General features: G+C 41.1%; 1 protein-coding gene across 2 annotated transcripts; it reads right to left on the bottom strand.

Moving 5' to 3' along the window:
* Nucleotides 1-1176: 1176 nt before the first annotated feature.
* On the bottom strand, nt 1177-22513 carry LOC148886028 (myb/SANT-like DNA-binding domain-containing protein 2). Of its 2 annotated transcripts, XR_016117868.1 has the most exons (5): nt 21778-22513; nt 18965-19220; nt 18822-18885; nt 6949-7912; nt 1177-5865 (listed from the first exon to the last, which is right to left on the bottom strand). XR_016117868.1 is itself a non-coding variant. In XM_089017141.1 (4 exons), exons 1-4 carry the CDS (start codon nt 22204-22206, stop codon nt 7006-7008), a joined length of 1656 nt encoding a protein of 551 aa, XP_088873267.1. In that variant the 5' UTR covers nt 22207-22513; the 3' UTR covers nt 1177-7005. The 2 variants fall into 2 exon arrangements, 1 of the variants encoding a protein (XP_088873267.1); XM_089017141.1 differs by having other exon boundaries at nt 1177-7912.
* Nucleotides 22514-23456: the final 943 nt, after the last annotated feature.

The raw sequence follows: 23456 nt of genomic DNA on the forward strand, positions 1-23456 counted from the left end.
TCGACTATTTGGTATGTCTTTCAGTTGTAACGGGAAATATCTTGTCTTTGTAATGTATTTATTTAAATGAAGCAACAGTGTGTTGACCTTTCTAATGTTTACATTCTTTCATGCAAAACAACAATTAATTAGACGTCATTACAGGTGATCTACTTTGGGTTTACTAGGTGCACACTGTACGTTATTTATTTGCTTATTTACTGTATGTCTTGTCGAACATATTGCAATAATGGCGATTGTTGTTTTAAATATCTTTTAGTATTCACGGTGTTCCACAATCGTTTGTTTTTTGGACATCTGTACGAGGCGTCATCCTTGACCGGGGAAGATACAGTATAGGTTTAAGTTGGAACTGAGTTGGCGTGGGAATTGTTTAGTACGCTAAAGGGAGCACTTGTGCCTCGTTTCCCTGTGTCGCTCCTCATAGGTGGGGATTCATTGATTCGTCAGATGTACTCTATTGCAAAAGTTTGTACTGGTTATTTGATTCCAACGTTTTGCTGGGGCATTTAGACAAAATAAAAACAATTCATTTGATTCATCTGAAAATGTTGACGAGGTGGAATTGTTCCCTTTGGGTTTAATAGGGATTTATTCATTATTTCTCTTTATGTGACTGGAAGATAAAACATCTGAAAGGACTTTGATGTTCTGTTTGTGATGTGATGAGGGAAAGAGATTCCCATTTCACGGTAAGATCAGAGCATTGTCATCAAATAGTGAGTCTAGTTTTTGCTTTTTTGAATGTTGCTGTGCCGATGACCATTACTGAGCGAGTTGCTAGTTCTGTAGCCACAAAGGGACACACGCCTTCTTGTGCCGGTCCCAAGCCCGGATAAATACAGAGGCTTGTGTCAGGAAGGGCATCCGACGTAAAAGCTTGGCCAAAAAAAAACATGCGGATCAAACCTCTCAAGATGGAGGACACGGATTTGCTGTGGCGACCCCTTGGAGAGGAAAGCCGAAAGGAAAAGAAGAAGAAATCATGTGACTTGGGACGGGCCTCATCCTTACAGCATGTGTTAACTTCGTCACTTGAGGGGAATACTATAAATTGTTCACGTTGACATTTGGATTATACCTCTGCTGAAAACAATTGGTGGTAGAAGTGAGAAATCTGGTCTCTCAGAAGTGTACTGACGGTACCCTTAAAACAGGTTGAACTTGATTTGCAGATCATTGTACTCCATTCTGTTTTTATTTATGTTTAACCCAACCGGACAACTTCATTGGAATTGGCTTTCTATGACAGGTGAAGTCATTTTAAACATTTCAAGGTTACTGTTTTCACAATTATGCACATTGTATATCAAATGCCAGCATCACATTGATTGTTTTTAACAATGACAGTGACCTCCACATGGCAACAATAAAGAACAAGGCATTAGCCTAAAAAATTAAATACATTGATGACTCATACATTACACCAAAACAGTTTTCAAACCTGGAGTGCATATATTCTGAATATATATTCATATTTATTTCAATAAATTATTTTCAATATCAGGTAGATTTAATATGCATACTATATATACATTTTATTTGTACACAGATAAAGCAAAGACAAAATACATATTCCCCCCCCCTTTCTTTGAATCTATTCTGCACAGACATTTGCTGGCACATTGCACATAAATTCAGGAATTATTCTAGTCAGGGCTAAATGACCTAAATTTGAATTTTCAGTTTTTGCAGTGATGCTTGAAAACCACTGCCCGAATCCCGAACATTTTAGGTTTCTCTGATTGACAAATAGCCCAGGGCACAGGTGTCAAAGTCTAGGCCTAGGGGTCAGTTCTATACTGCCACATCATTTTATGTACGTCTGTGTAAGCTCTCAGTCGTACAGGAGTGGTCCATCGATGAGAAGGTTTCTTCAGCCGTCATCTGTACAAATTTGAAGGTTTCGGATGTTTCGCCTCCTATCCAAGAGCTGTGTCGGCGCCGCCATGGCTGGACATTAGGGATATATAAATAGAGCCGATACGACCAATCAGACTTTAGTTCGCTGACGAAGCCTCTTGGATAGGAGGCGAAACGTCCGAAACCTTCACTTTTGTACAGATGACGGCTGAAGAAACCTTCTCATCGATCATTTTATGTAGCCAGCAAAAGCCAGCAAAAGCAAATGAAGTTTCATGATGCTCACAAAAGTCTGAAGCAAAACTTCAAAATGACATATATAATCCACTTCTGCAGTCATTATTCTTGATTTCTGTGATGTCAATTTGTTGTTGTAAGCTGTGTATATAATATGTGGAAGTAATTAAACATTTACTGTACAGTGGACCTCGGTTTACGAACCCCTTGGCTTACGAACTTTTCGGTTTACGAACGTTACATTTATGAAAATTTTACCTTGGCATACAAACTATTTTCAGGATACACACGGAGCTGCCACAATGAGTGATGTGTCGTTCGTGAACGAGCCCGTTCTCCAAACAAGGAAATGGCAGCGGACTTTTTTTTGTCCTCTATTCCCCGCCCCCAGTCGTCGGTTAAAGCCTCGTGATTCGTCAAGAACGCAGCAGTGGGGGATGGGGTTACAGACAGAGAGAGAGTGAGCCCGTTCTCCAAAAAACAAAATGACGTCTTCGATTAAAGCCACGTGATTGGTCAAGAACCCAGCAGTGTGGCAGGGTGGGGGGGGTGAACATTAAAGAGACAGGCAGACAGAGAGAGTGAGAAAACACACACACACACGAAAGGGAGAGGACAGAACTTGAAACAAAAAAAGTGAAATAAAAAACTAGTAAAATGGTGAGAAAATGGATAGAAAACAGTGACATTTGGACCCATTTAAACTCTGATAGTTCAAAAGCAGAGTAGACTGGAAGGTTAAATATCCCATCAATCAGGCCCCATAAATAACCCGCACAAGTCATCTTGATGCAAAAAGCTATCAACCCAGCTAAACAGATCACAATTGATGAAGAACTGGTCGTCCAGTCAGACTTTAGTTCGCTGACGAAGCCTCTTGGATAGGAGGCGAAACGTCCGAAACCTTCACTTTTGTACAGATGACGGCTGAAGAAACCTTATCATCGATGGACCACTCCTGTACGACTGAGAGCTTACACAGACGTTTAATCATAATACTATAGCACATTTATTACACATAAAATAAGGTATAGTTTGTGTAGTTTTAAGGCTTAGAGAATTAGAAAGTCGAAAATTATGTTTTATGGGGACCTGGGAACGGATTATTCTCATTTTAATGGTTTCCTATGGGGAATTAATTTTTGGGATACACACTTGTCGCCTTACACACTCTGTCTGGGAACCAATTAAGTTTGTAAGGCAAGGTATCTCTGTATATGGTTTTCCAAAATTCATAATGGCCATCCGAGAAAAACTGAAACTACAATGTAGCTTGCAACAAAAATGAGTGACATCCCTGACCGAGGGCCAACGCGTTTCATCAGTCACTTTCACAGTAAACAAATTAACCACTGTTCACACACACAGACACAAAGTTGGGGATATTTGGCTTTTAGGTGAAACTTGTGAACGAAATGCATTCAAGCCTTCGCAGGTGAACGTATTTTACCTTCTCTGAACTTTTGAATGCACGCCCAACTCTTGAATGTTTTTGTACACGTTGTTTTCTCTAACGAAGAGCTTAATGGCAAAATTCCCAACAGGCGGTTGATTCTTGGGCAAATTGGAGTTTTCATGTTTGTTAAGTCATTATAAGTGCCTTGCATGCTGGGTCCGAGAGGACAGTCATTTCATCTGTGCTGTATGTCATGCATATTAGCATATTTGACAAGAAAGCTGACTTTGACTTTTTTTGAATCAACCAAGAATACGAGCTGGTGTTGAAACAGGCATCCTTGTTATGCTGCGAAGAATTTGACATGATGAGACCAACACGACATATAAATGATCAAAGAGAAGTGCTTTGCCATTGTAATTCTTCAAACAGCACACTCTACAATCTGAATAACCTTTTGATCCAGTGATTGTTCCCTTCCACCACAGGTGTCAAAGTCAAGGCCCGGTGGCCAGATCGAGCCCACTACATCATTTTATTGGGCCCGCGAAAGCAAATCAAGCATGTAAAGTTCCATGATGCTTGCTAATGTCTGAACCAAAAATTTTAATTGTCCCATGTAAACCACAATAAGAGTAAATATTCTTGACTTTCGATTTTTCATTAATTTGTTTGTAATACGTGGAGGAGATGAAACATACTAATGGTTTTCTCAAATTAATAACGGTTCTCGAGAGGAAACCATTACAATGTGGCCCGCGGGAAAAAATGAGTTTGACACCCTTACCCTACACGAACAGCACGGGCCTAATTTCATCTACAGGACATGAGCCGCAATGCTCCAGTTCGTTGAGATGATATCATCAGGGAACGGATGTTATCGACTGGCGTTGTGGCTCAAAACTCTGCTCCCAGGAGCCTCAATGACCCGAGGGCTGCCCTTCAAGAGTGGGATGCCGTGGTTCAGTAGGCAATAAATCCACTTACTAACTGCATGTGCCGTTACTGTCAAGCTGTAATTGATATTAAACGGTGTCTGAAACTCATGACAACACGTTAGCAGACACCAGGGCAGACAACTCTGAAAAGTTGCCTGCCCGGCCATAAAGTTTCCTGCCCCATTTTTCACAACTTCAAATCCAATAAGACGACTCATCGCAAAAAAAAAAAAAAAAAAAGCATTGTTGCGAAGTATAAAGGTTTTTTTTTTTTTTTTTTAACTAAGGAAGTACCTAGCACAAATGCTCCCTTTCTTAAATTATGGTAAATATCCCTTGCTGAAGATTTTGCTCCAGTTGCCATTTGTCGTCATGGTGCGCAATGCAATGTTTGTGTTGCGTTGTCTGCTAAAAGCCACGTGGCCTCCTCTTTCTAAGCAGCTTTCAAAACTTTCAAGTACACTTTACGGTATAGTCCGAAGTACAAAACAGTCTTCTGATTGGCCGCCGTTGCGAGTATGCAAATTGTTCGTTTGGCAATTTGTGTACTTGGGAGTTTTGAAAGCCGCTTAGAAAGAGGAGACCACATGGCTTGTAGCAATTTGCTTGTAGTTTTGCTTTATTGAATAAAACAAACGTTTGATATGAAAAAAACATCTTTTTTTTTTTCTTGCAGAAGTTGTCGGCCACCTGGGCCGAGGTGTTTTGAAAGTTGTACGGCAAACGTAAACGTCGTACGCCCCGGGCCTCTGGGCAGACGTTATTTCAAACACCGATACTCAACGGTAAGTTATTGAGACATTAATGTGATTGTATTTTTTTTGTTTTGTGTACCCGTCAATATTGTTAACTTTGGTTGTACTAAGTTCATCCTGTCTACTTGATATCTAATTTTAAGCAGATTCTTTACTTACAGACAGTGTAGGTGTTCAAATACCTGACATGTTTCGGCGTCTACTTCCGCCTCTGTCAGAGTGTAAAAAAAAAAATGTTAACTTTGGTTTAAAAGAATTGAAAGAGTTGTTAAAAGAATGAGGAACCAATCAGTGCATCATTCTACTTCAATGCCCTACTTTCCTGAAATGATATCACTGTAGCATTACCTTTTTACGTTTATCATACATTTCACCTGAAAGCCAAATATCCCTAATAAATTCATGAATTAATTATGCTGAGTGGACTGTTATCTACTGAACACTGAACGTTACTGCCTGCATCCAAGTTGTGGTATAAATATGCTTTTAATTTAATGTTAAAAAAAGGCCTCATCATTCATTAGTCCATTTTAAGGTAGTTTTAGCAATAGTCATCTGTTGTGGACCCCTTTTTATCTCACAACTATTTCTTCTGAGGTAGACTGATTCAAACTTAAGGAGCCATCTTAACCTTCCTCCCCACACATTCATCGTGACACAGCAAGGAACACACCCTCTGAAAAAGACCAAAAAAAAAAAAGAGTTTCAGATTTTTAAACGTTAAATTTTCAAGACGAAACATTTAAAGGACAACCGACACCTTTGGACAAGTTGCGTCCATAATTTGTAAAATCACTTCAAATGACTTCAACTGAACACATTTTACAAAGATTTTAATGGTGTTTTGCGTTAGACTAAAAATATCAGCCTGCATTTTTTGGGTATTTTAGATGCTTTAAAACATTTTTCTGATGTTAGTTAGGAAAAATGGTGTTGGTTGCCCTTTAAAGGACAACCGTCACCATTTTTTTTGTTTCCTAGGCTAATATTTTTAGTCAAATGAAAATCACCAATAAAATGATTTAGTCTCCAAAAACGACTTCAAAATGAAACCAGAAATGGCCAGTTTCAGAAGGTCCCGCCCCTTTGTTCGTGATGTCACGCCAAGACGTCTTCCCTTGCTCGAGAATCAAAACAATGTCTTCAGATTCGGAGAAGATGCTTTCTTGTCACTCATCCAGTTATGAATAGGATTCAAATAGTTCTGAAGAGGAAAGCATACATGTTTGCAATCGATTAAAGGAGTCCTCCCATATCAATTTGAGCCGTCAATGGCATTTGGACTGTAATGTAGTGTCACAGAAAATGCAAAAGATGACGCCCAAGCTCCGTTGGAAATGAGCTGATTTGTCTGCTGGGAATTTATGTTAGCGAATAGCAAATCGTAGTCTTGGTGCAACACACAACAATCACCATCGCGTCATTTATGTGTTTTCCTTCTAATTTCTTCTAAATCCATCAACACGGATCAACACGATGTTTTCAGTCCAAACAAAGTACCGCAAAAAGCATTGTGTGTCGCTTTCTCGGTCAGAGGGGTTCCAAACGTGACGTCACGTGGGGATCGTCATCAACTTGAAAACAAGACTTCCTGAATATTCAGTGCGAGTCTTAAAACGTAAAATTTAACTATATACGCTGGAATCATTGTAAAATACGCTCAGTAGAAGTCATTTGAAGTGATTTTACAAATTATGGGCACAACTTGTCCAGAGGCGTCGGTTCTCCTTTAAGGCCCAATCACAACAGAACGAGTCACCTTTACTTGGTGCAGCATCCAATAATTTCTCAACAAATGCGTCCAAAACGTGGCAGATTAAAATGGTCCGTTGTTGTTGTACTTCAAAGAGTAACCAATCGCAGTCTCCAGGCACTCCACTAAGGAACCGGCAGAAAGGAAGTCCAGATCCACCTCTATAAATTTGATGTAAATGGGTAAACACCTAGCTAAGCCTCGACCGCCCACATTATCGTTTAAGACGCAGATGCGGCAGTTCTCTTGCAAAAAATGAGTCACCGGGGAGGGCTCACTATGGAAATAGTGTTTTGCGGGAATCTGAAAATGTTGTAAAAGACACTGTTGAATTGTCCTATCGTCAGCAATACCAAGGTAGCAGTAAGTGACTTTAGTCCCGGTGATGTCACTATTCCCTGCCCCTTCTCCATCAATCTCACCTGGTGCCCAATTCTCTGACTCACATTGAGCAAAGCTGCAGTTCTGAATATCACTTTGGGGAGACATCCGACCTGATGGCACCGCCTCATAACCAATAGCGTAGAGTCCGTAAGTCTTGGGGATATCTCCAGGTAAGAGATAGTGGGATGCGGACATGCTCGACTCTGCTTCCCTTAACAGAGACACTGGGAGCCAGTCCACCTCCATGTGCAGCTCGAAGCAGCGCGCCTCACTGATGGTAATGTCGAGAAACTTGTAGTAGACATTTTTCCAGTTCATCTTCTGAACTTTGGTCAGAATGGTCCTGCCCTCAGGCTTCTCTGGATTGAAGAATTCACGAAGCCTCTTTCCCAGTGGTAACTGTGAACTTATCTCGGCATAATGGTAACGCACATCCTGTCGCCAACGAGTGTCATAGCCGATGCCGAAGATGGCGAGCTTGTTTGAAAGGTGCAGACGTGAAAACTCGGTCCAAGTCTGAAAGTTTTCCCATTTGAGATGCACAGACTCTAAGATACGGATCAGTGTCTGCATCATGTCCTTTTTTCTGCAAAAAAAAGAACATTAAAAAATAAAAAACAAGCGTGGACCTGTGGCCATTGTCATTTCCATGTTTGTCTATATAATCACCAGATGGTCTGTCGCTGTAAATATTGTATATTTATTTGTAATTTCATACTGAAGTCTCGTTATGAGATTTTTACGTTTTCTTTTTCTTTTTGTTTGGTGTATGTATACAGTGATACCTCGGTTTACAAATGTTTTGGTTTACAAACGTTAAATTTATGGAAATTTTACCTTGGCATCCAAACTTTTTTTCGGGATACATCCAGAGCTACCTCAATGAGTGATGTGTCCTTTGCGAACGAGCCCGTTCTTCTAACAACAAAATGGCAGCCGACTGTTTTATTCCTATATTCCTCGACCCCAGTCTTTGGTTAAAGCCACGTGATTGGTCAAGAATGCAGCAGTGAGGGGAGGTGGTTTAAACATTAAAGAGACAGGCAGACGACAGTGAGAGTTTCAACTTTGATAGTTCAAAGGCAGAGTGTAAACTGCAAGGTTAAAATATCCCATCAATCAGGCTCCACAAACACCCCGCGCAAGTCATCTGTACACTTGATGCAAAAAGCTATCAACCCAGTTAAACAGAACACAATTGATGAGGAACTAGATAAGATTATTACAGAGAAGGCACCTACAAGATGGTGAAACAAGGTTACGTTCCTCATCAAGTGTTTAATGCTGAGGAAACCGGACACTCCATTCCATCAAGTCATTAGCGACCATCACAAATGTAAATAAAATGACTTTATCATACAGTACACTTTATTTCTTTATTCATAATACCATAGCACATTTATTATACATAAAGTAAGGTATATGTGTAGTTATAAGGCTTAGAAAATTAGAAAGTAGAACATTATGTTTTATGGGGACCTAGAAACGGATTATTCTCATTTTAATGGTTTCCTATGGGAAATTAATGTTTGGGATACACACTTTTCGCCTTACACAATCTGTCTGGGAACCAATTAAGTTCGTAAGCCAAGTGGCACTGTACTTTTTTTGCATCTCGCCGGTTTTAAAATAACTAACTAACTAAATAAAGGGGAGCATCATTACTCAAGTTTTACTTTTTTTGGTGGCTCCATTTTATCCACACCTTTTACATCCAGACCTCAAGGTTTTGTACAGCATGTTTTCATGTTAATATGATAGTACAGGGATACCTTGGCTTACGAACTTAATTGGTTCCCAGAAAGTGTGTGTCAGGCGAAAAGTGTGTATTCCAAACATAATTGTCCATAGGAAACCATTAAAATGAGAATAATCCGTTCCTAGGTCCCTGTAAAACATAATTTAAAACTAAATAAGCCTTATAACTACACACAATATACCTTATTTTATGTATAATAAATGTGCTATGCTATTGTAATTAAATAAATAAACTGAATTGTATAATAAAGTTGTTTTATTTACCTTTGTGATGGTCGTTGATGGCTTATGGAATGGATAGCTTTTTGCATAAAGTGTCTCAAGGAGCTCTGGGTTGTACATCTTCGAAGTTGTGACATTGCAGCAGCAACAGATGCAGGCAGACACACTCGAAACATCATTAAAAGCTGGTTCCCTTGCTTGTCTTTTCTCTTCAAATTGTACAGATGGCTTGTGCGGGTTATTGTGGAGCCTGATTGATGGGATATTTTAACCTTGCAGTCTACACTCTGCCTTTGAACTATCAAAGTTGAAACAAGTACAAATTTCACTGTTTTCTATCCATTTTCTCACCATTTCACTTTTGTTTTTTTTTTGTTTCAAGCTCTGTCGTCTCCCTTTCGTGTGTGTTTCTGTTTCTGTAACCCCTCCCCCAGCTCATTGCTGCGTGTGTCCCTTCCCTCCTCTACCACGGATCTTGACCAACCACGTGCGGCTTTAACCGAAGTCTGGGGCCCGGGAATAGAGGGGAAAAAAAAGCCGGCTACCATTTCAAGACCTCCAAGAACAGGCTCGTTTGCGACACATCACTCATTGTGGCGCTCCGTGTGATTCCCGAAAAATAGTTCGTATGCCAAGATTATATTCTCGCGAATTTAATGTTTGTAAGGAAAAAAGTTTGTTAGCTAAAGTGTTCGTAAGCCAAGGTATCACTGTACGTTGTTCACATAGTCATGTATTCCGTACAACAACAATAAAACTCCTTTTTTCATGTATTCCAAAATGTTGTGTATGTTTGTGGTTTTTAGGCCCATTGTCTAAATTCATTCTTATAATAACAAATAGGGAAGTCAAAAATTAGATATTGCTTTGGATCAACAGAATTATATATTTTTTTAAATCACACAACAGGCTTGGACAAAACTGTTGGGACCCTACGAAAAGATTTCAAATACAGTAAAGTCTCGTTATATCGATATCGGTTATATTGATAGTACCGCTTATTACGATACTATTTTCATTTCCCTTGCACATTTCTAGTCTTTTTATGTATAATTAGTACCGTTTAGTACGATACCCGGTTATTACGATAATCCGGTTATTACGGTGCTCCTTTTCATCCCCCGCCGGCCATTTTTGTTGTTTATATCGATATATCCGTCGCGCCATTGGTCAACTTGGTCACGTGTCTTGTTACGTGAGCCGCCATCGGTCGCGTCATTGGTCGACTTGGTCACATGAGCCGCCATCGGTCGCACTATTGGTCGACTTGGCCGTGTGACTTTGTCACGTGACACGCCATCGGTCGCGCCATTGGTCAACTTGGTCACGTGTCTTGGTTACGTGTCACGCCATCAGTCGCGCCATTGGTCGACTTGGTCAGGTGACTTGGTTACGTGCCCAGCACCCGTGTAGCTGAGCCATTTTCATTTTCAGACGCTAGCTCGTGTGTAGCAGACGAGATTGAAGTGTTTGTGTTAAAAGGTAAAAATGGGAAGCAGAAGATTGATGACTTTTTTAAATTGTATACATAATACAGTAAGATGTAAGCGTTGCAGTTTCCCTGTTGTGTTATGTACATGCCCACTGTACTGTATATGAATGCAATCATTTTTTGCAACAATGTTTCTTGTTTTGTCTGCTGAAGCGCGATGATTTTGAAAATTATTAACATTCCATACTGTGTATTAAAGGACAGCCGATGTCACTTTTTATTCAAATGCAAATAAAAATGACTTCACGCCAAGACGTCTTGCATTGCTTGTGAATCCAAACAATGGCTTCAGATTCGGATAATATGCTTTCTTGTTACACATCCAGTTATGAATATGTTTCAAATACACTGTAGTTCTGAAGATTAAAGCATACATGTTTACAATCATTAAAGAATTATATGTGCCATTTTGAGGCAACATTGGGGGAACATCTCTCACCCAAAAAAAAAGGGAGCTAATGGCCAGCTCCGTTTCTTATATGGCGCTTGGCTGCCCTCTTTTGGCGGCTTTTGTTTAATGCAGTTCGGCGCAGGATCGGATATATCGATAGTCCCGGTTATATCGATATTTTTTCGGACTCCCTTGAATATCGATATAACGAGACTTTACTGTAATTGCATTAAGTGGGTGTGTTTGAGTTAGCATCACAAGTGTTTTCAAAAGTGTGTCACACTAAACAGGGACCAAGGAGTTTGAAGAGAGTTTTCTCAGAAGAGTAGAAAGAAAGGTTGTAAGTAAGGCCATGTTCAAGCAGGTTAATGTTCCTGTGACTACATTTCACTTATCATTCAGCAATTCGAGATCCACAGGACTTTAATCAACCTCCCTTGATGTGGCTGCAGGAGGAAAATTGAAGACAAATTGAAGAGAAATTAAAGGTCAACTTTTAGGTCAACGTACATCAGTGTCACATAACACCATCTGTCATTATTTGAGCCAAATCAAACTTTTTGGAAGATGGCCAAGGGGGACCACATTTGGATTGGATTGGATTTGCTTGTATTAGTCTCACAGTGGAGAAATTTACATTTCACAGCAGCAAAGTGATGAAAGGAATGAAAGTAGAAAAACAAAATACATGAGCTGCTGGAAAGGCAGCCAAATAAATAAATCCTGAAAGAAATTGTGATGTGTGAACTGCACGTTCATTAGGCGTAGAGCTTCTGCGAAATGTTCAAAGTACGGTTGAGACGACACCTGAACTTTTCGGGAATACATCTCTGTTATAACTGAGATAAAATTGAAGTGCTGCAAGAAAAAAAACACTGTTCCTTCGATGAAACATGGTGGAGGCTCCGTTATGCTCTGGAGATGCTTTGTTGCAGTTGCCACAGGGTGTCTCTCTCTGTACAGCAGTCAATGAGTTTTCAACATTATCAAGGTATTAGAGAGAAATGTGCCATGTTGTGTCATGACACAAAGTACAGCCAGAAACACTTAGAATGGCAAAGGTCAAAGCAAGGATGGCCCTTAGATTAACCCTGATCTAAATCCTATTAAACTGAACTATCATGGAGAATGATCTGAAATATCTACTGACACAGAAGGCTTCTAGAACATTCTAAACATTGCTTTGAAGCAGTATATGCCTCAGAACATTATGATAAAATATACTGAGTGAAGGGTATACGTCAATTTGGTCTTCCTCTTTTTTAGAAATACAGTGAGACCTTGGCTTACGAATTTAATTGGGTCCCAGACAGAGTGTGTAAGGCGAAAAGTGTGTATCCCATTTTTTCCCCATAGGAAACCATTAAAATGAGAATAATCCATTCCCAGGTCGCCATAAAATATAATTTTCAACTAAATAAGCCTTAAAACTACACACAACATACCTTATTCTATGTATAATAAATGTGCTATTGTATTGTAATGAAAGAAATACACTGCATTGTATCATAAAGTCACTTTATTTACATTTGTGATGGTCGTTGATGGCTCCTAACTCATTCCTCCCGGCAAACGACTACAGTCGTGTTTTTACTTCCGTGTATCCCGAGTAACGCCTCCAGTCGGGCTGAAGCGATAGCAAATAATGCCGGATGCCGACTACAGGCGGGCCGTGAAGAGATGTTAACCCTTTGCGGACGATTGTGCTTCTAGATCGAGAAAATGAGAGGGAGCAGTTCAAGTGCCGATTGATTGGCACACGTTACATGTCCCTTTAAAACAGATTAGATGCAGCTTTGCCTTTAATAGCGTCAGCGACATCATATCCTTCATTGGATTGGATTGGATTGGATTGGATATGCCTTTATTAGTCTCACAGTGGAGAAATTTACATTTCACAGCAGCAAAGTGATGAAAGGAATGAAAGTAGAAAAACAAAAATACATGAGCTGCTGGAAAGGCAGCCACTCTCGCGGCGCCGTCTTGAAGTCAAAAGAACAAAAAAAAACTAAATAACAAATAATATGACAGCATAGAGACAATATGACAAAACAAAGACACAGAGAGACATTCATTCTTCAGGACTTGCTGTACCCTCTTTGTGATGACATGAAACAGTTCTAGATGAAAGAGGAGAGGATCAAAGCGCATGCGCAACGCAATGTGCTCTCCTCCATCTTCAAAGCGCCTTCTATTTTTCGTCATGGATGAAATACCATGTAAGTATATGTTGTAACTATTTTATGAGCTATTCAGAAGAGGTTTACCTTGATACTGAAATGCAAAAACTAACTCTAACTTGTTTATTTACAGAGAAATATTAAAAATAAGGAGGATCCCGAATTGTGAACATTCTAACGCTAACGCTATTTTCATGATGATATTGTTGATGCGAATAATTGTAAGTGAATGGTGCGTTTTCCACTAATAGCTGTACCTCATAGCATTGCATTCTCAATATGATTATTGAAACGGAGGTCCATATGTTTTTTTTTTTTTTCCTAAAATACCCATGTACTGTATATCTTTCCAGATCCTGATGAGAATGAAATAGATGAGCATGTTGATGAAGATTTTTTGGCATCTGACACATTCGTGACTGTTGCATTGATGAACTTCTATCACCATTCAAATACTTTCGGGCTGATCAACCACGTGCTTCATACGCTATCTCCAGGAAATCACTCAAATGGTGGAAATACCTGTTCTGGTTTCTAGTGGATATTTGTATTTGCAATGGATTTATACTGATGAAACTTTCTCCAAACCATCAAGTGAAAACCAGAACAGGTCGCCTCCGAAAAAGGACTCAGTTAGAATTCAGGACAAACTTAGCTCATCAGTTTTTTGGCAATTACAGAAGGAAAAGAAAAGGAGAATGCATGAAGGAGAATGACACTGCTGCCCTCCTTCATTGGCCAGTAGAATTGGATAAAAAGAGAACATGTAAAGAGTGTGCCAAGAAGAAAATTTGTCGCGAGCCAAGAACAGGTTGTGAGCAATGCAAGGTGAACCTATGCATTCCATGTTTTAAACCATACCACAAATAAAAACATCCTGAATTGTTTTAAATGCATTCTAGGTTTATTTCATGCATATGTGACTTGTTGTGAATGCATTTTGTTGTAATTTGCAGGTTTTGGAAAAAAAATCTTCATTAACATTGCAATAATTTTCTAAAACTTCAATCAATTTCACAAAAACTATGTTATCTTATTCTATTATATGTTATGAAAGTGTACTGAAAGTTTCAGAAAGATTGAACAACAAATAAAGACGTTATAACAGTTGAACACACATGTTAGTTATGATTTTCCTGCTGAAGCCACTCAGGGACCACACTACAAAGCTTGGCTGCAGGCTCTGGAGGCTGTGGGGGAAGAAATGCAAAATGCCTGCTAGGGAGGAAAGAGTTAATTGACACCTGTTGCTTTCTGACTTGTAAGATCTTACGAAACTGAGGCATCCATGATCATTCATCATGTTGTTGATTCTCATAGCCTTTTCTGGATGGAACTGTTCAATAAAAGCCTGCACATCAACTCCTGGATGGCCTGCTTCTGCTTGTCCTCTTGAAGGCAAATCAAATCCTCTGTGTTGAGGACCTCATTATGGTCAGCAACAAGCTCCTCAATGTCATCTGCATCCACTTCGAGTCCCGTAGGTGCTGGCAGAGATTTTATTACAACAAAAGGCGCGAGTTTCCGATGATTCCACAGACGCGGAATAAAACGCGACAAAAGAAGGCGGCCAGGGCGATCCGTCCAGCACATTTGCGATCCCGGAAAGCATCAAACTTACGCCATAGCTGCTAACAATCACCTTGGCGAGGCAAACTCTTGAACTTGCGAGCACAAAACACAGTGAGGCGTCGTAGTCATGTCACTAGTGAGGTGACAGCGACTCCTTGAAATGTCCCAGTATCGGTGATGAGGGGATCAACACGCACATTTGCGATCCCGGAAAACACCAAACTTACGCGATCGCGGCTAACTTGCCAGCACAAGACGCAGCGAGGCATCGTAATCATGTCACTGGTGAGGTGACAGCGACTCGTTGAAATGAAATGAAATTGAAGTGTTTCTTCAGCTGGCGGAGGTCGCGAGTAGCGGCCCCGCCCCGGCTGTCAACTCGCACGTGGCAAATTTCGGTGTCATTAGTCACGTGAAAGCATCGACTAAATAAAGCCGAAGATCACTCAGCCATATCCCAAGATCACTCCGCCAGCCATGGTGGGTGTGTATGGCGAAAAGTAGTGCGTATTTAAAGGTTTAATTTTCATCAATTTGACGTTAGTAAACTGAAAAGTTCATAAGGTAAGGTGTTCGTAAGCTGAGGCCTCACTGTACTCATAAACCACAATCAAAACCAATGTATGAATTCCAAATTTTAATTTTCATTAAATGTTTATTATCACTATTATTATCATTTAATCTGTATGATTCTCTTATTTTATTGATATGATTTTTTATTTAATTAACAGAGAGGGACAAACTATTCCATTTGTGCATTATTTTCTCTGCTTGCTAATTTACATCTTGAGGCAACCAGCTGAAGGTCTGTTTCTGCAAGTTTGACTTTTTTTACACTTCCTTCATTGTGAAAATTTCGCGCAAACTTTGAGATATGCGAGGATCTGGCAGCCCTCCAAAGTCTCAAAGGGACTACGACGGGAGAAGATATTTTTGACCAAGTGTACCAAACCATGGAGAAGTTGGACCTGAGTTACAGAACTGTGATGGTCTGAAAGATGCATGCATTCAAGCCCAACAGTCTCATTGACTTCTATGCCGCCCTCCCAAACGACACATATCCAACCATCAAAAAACACGCAATGAAAATGTCCACAGTTTTTGGCAGCACGTATATCTGCGAGAAAAGCTTTTCTCGCATGAAACTGCTGAAATCTCCGATGAGATCAAGATTGACAGAAGAACATTTGCATCAGAGCTTGAGACTGTCTGGAACTAGATTGTAACCTGATATTCAACTTTTCACCAGCCAGATGCAGACCCGCACTTCACACTGGTGAGCATACATAGGTAAGCTCACTTTTCGGACTTGATTGAGTCATTCTGAGCATAAACAAATATAATCATAATAGAATCTACTGGGATAAAATCCATCTTTACAGCCATACTGGTAGTCAAATGTATTGTGCTGTTTAGGTGCCGTATCACTTTGTTGACTTTCTCAACCTGCTTCCTTTGTGGTTTTCACAGGGAAGTTGACGAGAGAAAGCTGCAAACAGCGGTGTCTACAAGCCTACTGGAACCTACACAAGGATTATAAGGAAGGAACACAAGAACTTGAAGAGACTGCTCATATGTGTCAGAGAGAGATTCTGCTCGACAACTGAGTTGAACTTTTATCTGTTAAGATTGTGCATGGCACAACAGACAGTTAATGTTCCGTGGCTTTTTTTATATGACGAACACACGGAGAGATATTATTATTTCATAGTGTTATTTATTTCCAGTTTTTTTTTCTACGAAGAACTCAGAGAGAGTTATTTAGTTATTATTTATTTCATAAATAGTGTTATTTATTTCCTGATTTTTTTTCTGTGAAGACCTCAGAGAGGGTTATTTAGTTATTATTTATTATTGTTATTATTTGTTAGCTGACTTTTTTTCTGTAAAGAACCTGGAAAGGGTTATTTGGTTATGTGTGGCTTTCTGGAAAACATTTTTTTAAGCTCCCCTACGATCGTCACACTTTTTCTGTTACAAACTGACACCGGCCCCCCATCACAGAAGGGAAAAGTCATGTGGCCCTAACAGGAAAAAGTTTGGGGACCCCTGTTCTAGACAGTTGACCCTAAGTACTTAAAATTCTCCACCTTCCTTATCACTTCTCCCTGCAACCTCATTCTGGTATTTGGGTCCCTCTCATTCACACACATATATTCCGTCTTGCTGCGACTGACCTTCATTCCACTCCTTTCCAGGGCAAACCTTCACACCGGCGCTAAGTGGTAAATGCTGAGATAGTCAGTGAATTACCTATGTTTTTAAGGCAGGGGTGTCCAATACGTCGATCACAATCGACCAAGAGCCAACAGACTGGTTCGAAGGCGACTGCGAGCGGTGGGGGGGAAATGGGGGTGAAATGATTTGTGTGTTTTAGATTTTAGGTTTCATTTATGTTCAGGCGTTCCGGCTGTTGCTTGTTGTGCATGCCATGTGCGTGTGTGTGCATGGTCATGTGTGCGTGTGCTTGCGTGTGTGTGTGTCTGCGTGGAAGTGTGTTTGTCTGTCGTGTGTGTGTGTGTGTGTGTGTGTGTGTGTGTGTGTGTGTGTGTGTGTGTGTGTGTGTGTGTGTGTGTGTGTGTGTGTGCGTGCGTGCGTATGTGCGTCTGTCTTTCTGTCTGGGTCCCTCTCATTCACACACATACAGTATATTCCGTATTGCTGTGACTGACCTTCATTCCTCTCCTTTTCAGGGCAAACCTCCAACTCTCTAGTTTCTCCCCCCCCCCCATGTTCTCTGCTTTCATTACACATCACAATGTCATCTGCAAACATCATCTTCCAAGGAGATTCCTGTCTAACATGAATATTCAATTATCTCTTTCGGCAGTTTCCTGCGGATCATGGAAAAGCCTGAGATATCCTCTGACAAGACTTTATTTAGAACGCACCAAAAAATGCCTGATGATTATGGCTATAGATCGGTAAGGCAATTTGGCAGACGACGCAAGTTAAAACATCGGAAGGAAAACGAACTGTTTTTAATTACTGTTTAACTACATTTCTTTCTTTCGCTATTTTAACAGAAGTATATCCTATTTGGCACAGATCATGCAGCAATATGTGGCAATTGTAATCGACTGCCGCCAGTGCTGGCGCAGTGGAGTTACAAAGTTGCATACAGATCTCGGTTTTGATTGAATGAGCTCATTTAACTTTGGTACATTACTCGTGCTTCACATAGGTTGAGCACAATAATCTTGCACTTCTCTCTTTGTCGTTTGTTTTTATCAGCAGTCACCCATCCACTAGTGTAGTTTTGCTTCTAGCCTTTATGCGTGTATGTAGTATGATGTCAAATGAAAAAAAATGTACTAGAACGACAGTCCTAGGTCAGAGATTGGCAACCGTGATACTCAAAGAGCCATTTAGACTGTCTCCCATAGAAATAAATGCACTTTGGACCACCAAACACTTTTGACATCAATTGTTAAAAGTGAAACTGGTTGCGAGTCAATTGCAGAACACAGAAAGACAAATGGCCATCTGCGCTCACACACACCAAGGGACAAGTTACAGTACTGCATCAGCCAACATGCATGTTTTTTGGAATGTGGGAGGAAACTGAAGCACCCAAAGACAAGCCACACAAGCACAAGAAGAACACACAAACTCCACAAAGGAAGGCTGGAGCTTGGAATTAAACATCTGCATTATGATGCGAGCATTCTATCCCGTCAAGTACCGCACTGTCCATTGAACATCTTATTTTAAAGAAATGTTTGCCCTGACTTTCCCTCTCAATAGCCACCATTTATTTTTCAAAGTCGCAGAGAACACTGCCGAAGGATCACAGACATGGCTCTGAAGCTGCGTGCTGCCTATCTCTGTCCTACGTCCTGTATAGCTACAAAACACGGATATAATCAATTTGCCTTACTGGATTTGCTCTGACAGTTCTGCTTGAATCTGAAGAGCTCTGCTTTTCGTCATGTGTATTTCTTCTGCAGAAAAAACAAAATGCACCAAAATTTAAATTCACTATAATTCTACTCTCATGTCCATACCTGGCCAAATACATACCAGCATCCATGTCCCCCTCTTGGAAGGCTGAATCAAGTACCTGGTTGCACCAGTCCTCCTGTGAGAAGTCTTCCAAGGTACTCCCATCAGACTCCATCTCCTGGTAAAGTCCACTGCTGTTGATCAGCACTGGTGCACAAGTCTGGGAGTCCCAACCTCCCTGACCAAACACCTTCTCCAATTGTTCTATCGTGTAGCTGCTCTTTCTCTTGCCAATGCCATGCTCCTTCACACGACTGTAGCAACGGCGCAGCGTCTGTATAATGTGGTAGAAAGATTTTAGTTAGTATTAGGAAATGTACAAAACTTTCATAGCCATTTGGTGGCATCCACGGGCTCATGGATGCATGGATGGGTGGGTCTGGTAGGACGGATAGATGGATAGAGAGAGAGACACAGACAGACAGAGAGACAGACACACAGAGAGAGAGAGATAGAGACGCTCAACGATCCTCTCAACTAGTGTTAAGTGTGTGCGACAAAATTTCATATCACTTCCGTTTACAACATAAATCATTGCTCTGCATGTAATCTTTGGTAAGAATTTAATTTTGGAAGTACATTTGGAAGTACACTACATTGTTCATTGTATTCGATATGTTTGTTTGAAACAAACTTTGCATTGTTTTCTGTTCAATATGTTTGCAGGGATGAGAATGATAAATGGGGAAAAAAGGCGGGGGTCTGGGGGCCGCAGGTGCAGGGGCAACGCCCCGCTGGGGGCCCAGGGGAAAAAGCCCCCGGAAGCTTAGCAATTTAATAACCACAAAACCATTAATTTCATCACTGAAATTCAACTGCATTTGTGAAAATCAAGTCTTGTTTGGTGGGCTACCAGTGTGACAAAATTCTTATATCAGTTTCATTTTTGCCACGCTTCAAATATTGCATTAGTTTGTTGTAAAGTTTATGTAAGAGTTTCACCGTTTGCCACACTTGTGAATGAATTTTCATTCTTCAATATGTATACATCATTATATTGTCAATCTAAACATAATATGGTATCATAGGATCTAGGATGTCAACGCTTGAAAGAACAAAAAAATGAAGCAGAAAGTTTCAGAACCATAAAAATACCTTACCCATCTAAAACAGTTTTTGATCCTAGCACTCTTGTCAATTTCCCTCGCTCAATCTTCATCCTTCTTTTCTTACACATTCGCCATCGTACACAACGTCGCTTGGGAAGTTTGCGCTATCTACCTGTCTCATGCGCCATCACCACCAGCTAACACACCACTACGGCTTGTGAAAACCGATGGGGAGAGCATGGCAAGGGTGAAACTCCATTTACCGCTAATCCGATAGTGTCATTATACAGCAAAACTCAGTTGTACGATCGAGTCATCTGCCGCAAACACGTTTTAACGTTTGTGTCGCAAAATGCAAATACAGTAAAGTCTCGTTATATCGACAGTACTGCTTATTACGATACTATTTCTATGAACGCAAGGAGAAAATTTACATGCCGCAGGATCGGATATATCCATAGTCCGGCTGTATCGATATTTTTTTCCGACTCCCGAGAATATCGATATAACGAGACTTTATTGTATTTACGCTATGAGGAGCTCAACTACAGTCTATGATAGTCGCGCTTGTGCCAGCACTTAGATTCTAATGTGGAGTCCCCCCTCCCACGCACATGCCAACCGAGACTACGCGGGCGTAAAATTCTCATCCCTGTGTTTGTTTGAAACAAACTTTGCATTGTTTTCTGTTTTTATAGTTTGTCTGGAAATAGCTTGCATTTGGTGTTATATTACAGTAATAGACAGTTCGATAAAGCCTGGGACCATTTTAGATACGAAAAAGCCGAAGAAATCATGCATCATCCTTGGATGGTTGTTTCAACAACTATGCTGTATTATTTAGGTCCACGCTTCTATTACGTATTAAAAGTAAAATGTTATTGCGTTCAATAAACGTACACGGGTTTTTATGTCTACACATGAACATTGACAGTTAATATCCTTGCGTACAAAGCTGAATGGTTTCGTAATATTTTTCAAGTATTTTTCTTATTCAGCACATCGACGTCACAATGATGAGGTGCAGGGTTCCGACCTTCCTGTGTGGAGTCTCCAGCTACTTGGGATCCCCCAACATTCCAAAAACATGCCTGGCAGGTTAATGGAAGTCACCAAATTGGCCCTGTCATCGTGAGTGCAGACAGCCGTGCGTCTTTGCGCATTGCAATTGGCTCGCAACCAGTTCAGGGTGTTCCTCGCCTACTGCCCGACGACCGTTGGGATTGGCTACACAGCACACCCCGTGACCCCTATAAGAATAAGCGGATTAGAAAATGGAGGGATATGTTTTCTATCAATATTAGCAAAACACCCGCCATTTTTAATCTACTTACCCTGACATGCTGGAACCAGCACTTTGTTTTAAATAAAGGTGCTGAAGAAAAGCCAAGTTTGTGTACTTCCAGCCGGACACTAAAGTCAGAATTCTGACTTGAAGTAGGAATTCTGAAGTAAAGTGAGTATCTTGCCAAACTTGTTTTCTTTTCTTCGTTGGCCCTAATCCTCTTCCGTACAAAATACGACTACGGTTGAGAAGCCGAAAATAAACATTCAAGCCATTTGCTCCGTTTGTTTACTAGCGGCGCAACCCGGAAGTGCGTGTGACGTCAGTGCGAAACAGTCAACAGAGCTAATCAAATTGAAAAGAAGGACCCGGTCGTGTCTCATTACTATTTGTCATACCCTGTCACGATTTCAGGAGAACTGATTATTTAAACACAACGACTAGACAAAAGCACAGTGTGAATATTGATGGGTGAGTGTCTCAATTACGATGCGTACCTTCATCCTCTCCCGGCACTGAGACGGGGTCCTCTCGTAGCCCAACTCCGACAAGGCTTTGGACACCCGCTCGTACATGGCAGGGCCGGGGGGTTTACCGGTAAACATGGTGCCCGCGACTTCCAACTGCTGCATCTTGGCCTCCGTCAGCCTTTCGTTTCCCCACACCGCGATGAGTGCGTTCGTTTCGGAAGGGGTCCACGACATCCCCCTACAAGCAGTGTAGTTGTTGGAGGATGAGGCCGCCGTCCGTGCTGCGGCCCCGCAGCCCACGTTCAACGGCGAAAAGCGGTTTGGTGTGGAGGGACCGGAGTGGTACTGGTTACTGTCACTCAAATCCTCCGACTCTGGGGACGGCACCTCGGTTTTCGGTATCTTTAACGATCTCGATAGTTCTGGTGATTGTTCTGCGTTGCCAGACGCCGCCATGTTCACTCTGTTGCTAGGGTTGGTGGGAGGGACAGGAACGCTCAGGCACGGACAAAAATACGGTGCGGAATTCTCTGATGATGCTGACGTTGGGACAAAAACAATCGCACTGAAAACAATTTCATTTTGTATATCCTATGCGGATCAAATTCTTTCTTTGGTTTGATTTCAAATCATTCCAAGTTATTTTTAGTTTCTTAGGAATTTGAAACTTGACACGTTTCTTTACGTTTGAAGCATGTAAAATGTGGAATATCTTTAGAATGCGTTGAAATCTTCTGGTGGTATGTGGTTTCACACGGTGGCATAGAGTGGCAGCTACAACCTGAGCATAAGCTGTGACCCCTATTTCCCACCCAGGGCTATCTGGGTATTATTATTATTATTATTATTATTATTATTATTATTATTATTATTATTATTATTATTATTATTATTATTATTATTCAGAATCAGAATCAGAATCATCTTTATTGCCAAGTATGTAGAACACACAAGGAATTTGTTTCCGGTAGAACACGCTGCACTAGTATCGTCGTCAAAAAAAAAAAACTGCTAAGTGGCACTATACAGTTCCATTTTGGCTACTGTTGAAAGAGTTCAAAGAGTTCAAAGAGTTAATGGCTTGGGGGAAGAAGCTGTTTAAATGTCTGCTGGATTTGGTGCGCACGGATCGGTAGCGCCTGCCTGAGGGGAGTAGCTGGAAAAGGTGGTGGGCAGGGTGCGGAGGGTCCAGTAGGATTTTCCGCGCCCTAGTTTGGATTCTTGCAGTGTGCAAGTCCTCGAGAGTGGGTAGGGCGGTGCCAATGATTTTTTCCGCCGTCCTAACTGTCCGTTGAAGTCGGATTTTGTCCATTTTTGTCGCGGCCCCGAACCAAACGGTGATGGAAGAACACAGGATGGATTCGATGACTGCCGTGTAGAAATGTTGCAGCACCTCCTGTGGCAGGCCATGCTTCTTTAGCAGCCTCAGGAAGTACATTCTCTGTTGGGCCTTTTTCAGGATAGAGTTGGTGTTGACCTCCCACTTCATGTCCTGGGAGACTGTGATTCCCAGGAACTTGAAGGTCTCAACGGTTGACACAAGGCAGTCGGATAGTGTGAGGGGTAGCTGTGGTGACGGATGTTTCCTGAAGTCCACGATCATCTCAACTGTCTTGAGCGTGTTCAGCTCCAGGTTGTGACGGCTGCACCAGAGCTCCAGCTGCTCCACTTGTTGTCGGTCCGCAGACTCGTCGCCGTCTTTGATG

Source organism: Hippocampus bargibanti, linkage group LG16, assembly GCF_051943395.1.
Source record: "Hippocampus bargibanti isolate YZ-2025 linkage group LG16, ASM5194339v1, whole genome shotgun sequence".
Classification (NCBI taxonomy): domain Eukaryota; kingdom Metazoa; phylum Chordata; class Actinopteri; order Syngnathiformes; family Syngnathidae; genus Hippocampus; species Hippocampus bargibanti.

Coding starts and splice junctions, on each gene's coding strand:
- LOC148886028 (XM_089017141.1), bottom strand. CDS start 22,206: ATGGCGGCGTCTGGCAACGCAGAACAATCACCAGAACTATCGAGATCG. Junction 18,886..18,964: donor AGAGGGGGACATGGATGCTG/GTATGTATTTGG, acceptor TTTTTTCTGCAG/AAGAAATACACATGACGAAA. Junction 7,913..18,821: donor GAACTGTCAGAGCAAATCCA/GTAAGGCAAATT, acceptor TTTTTTTTGCAG/AAAAAAGGACATGATGCAGA.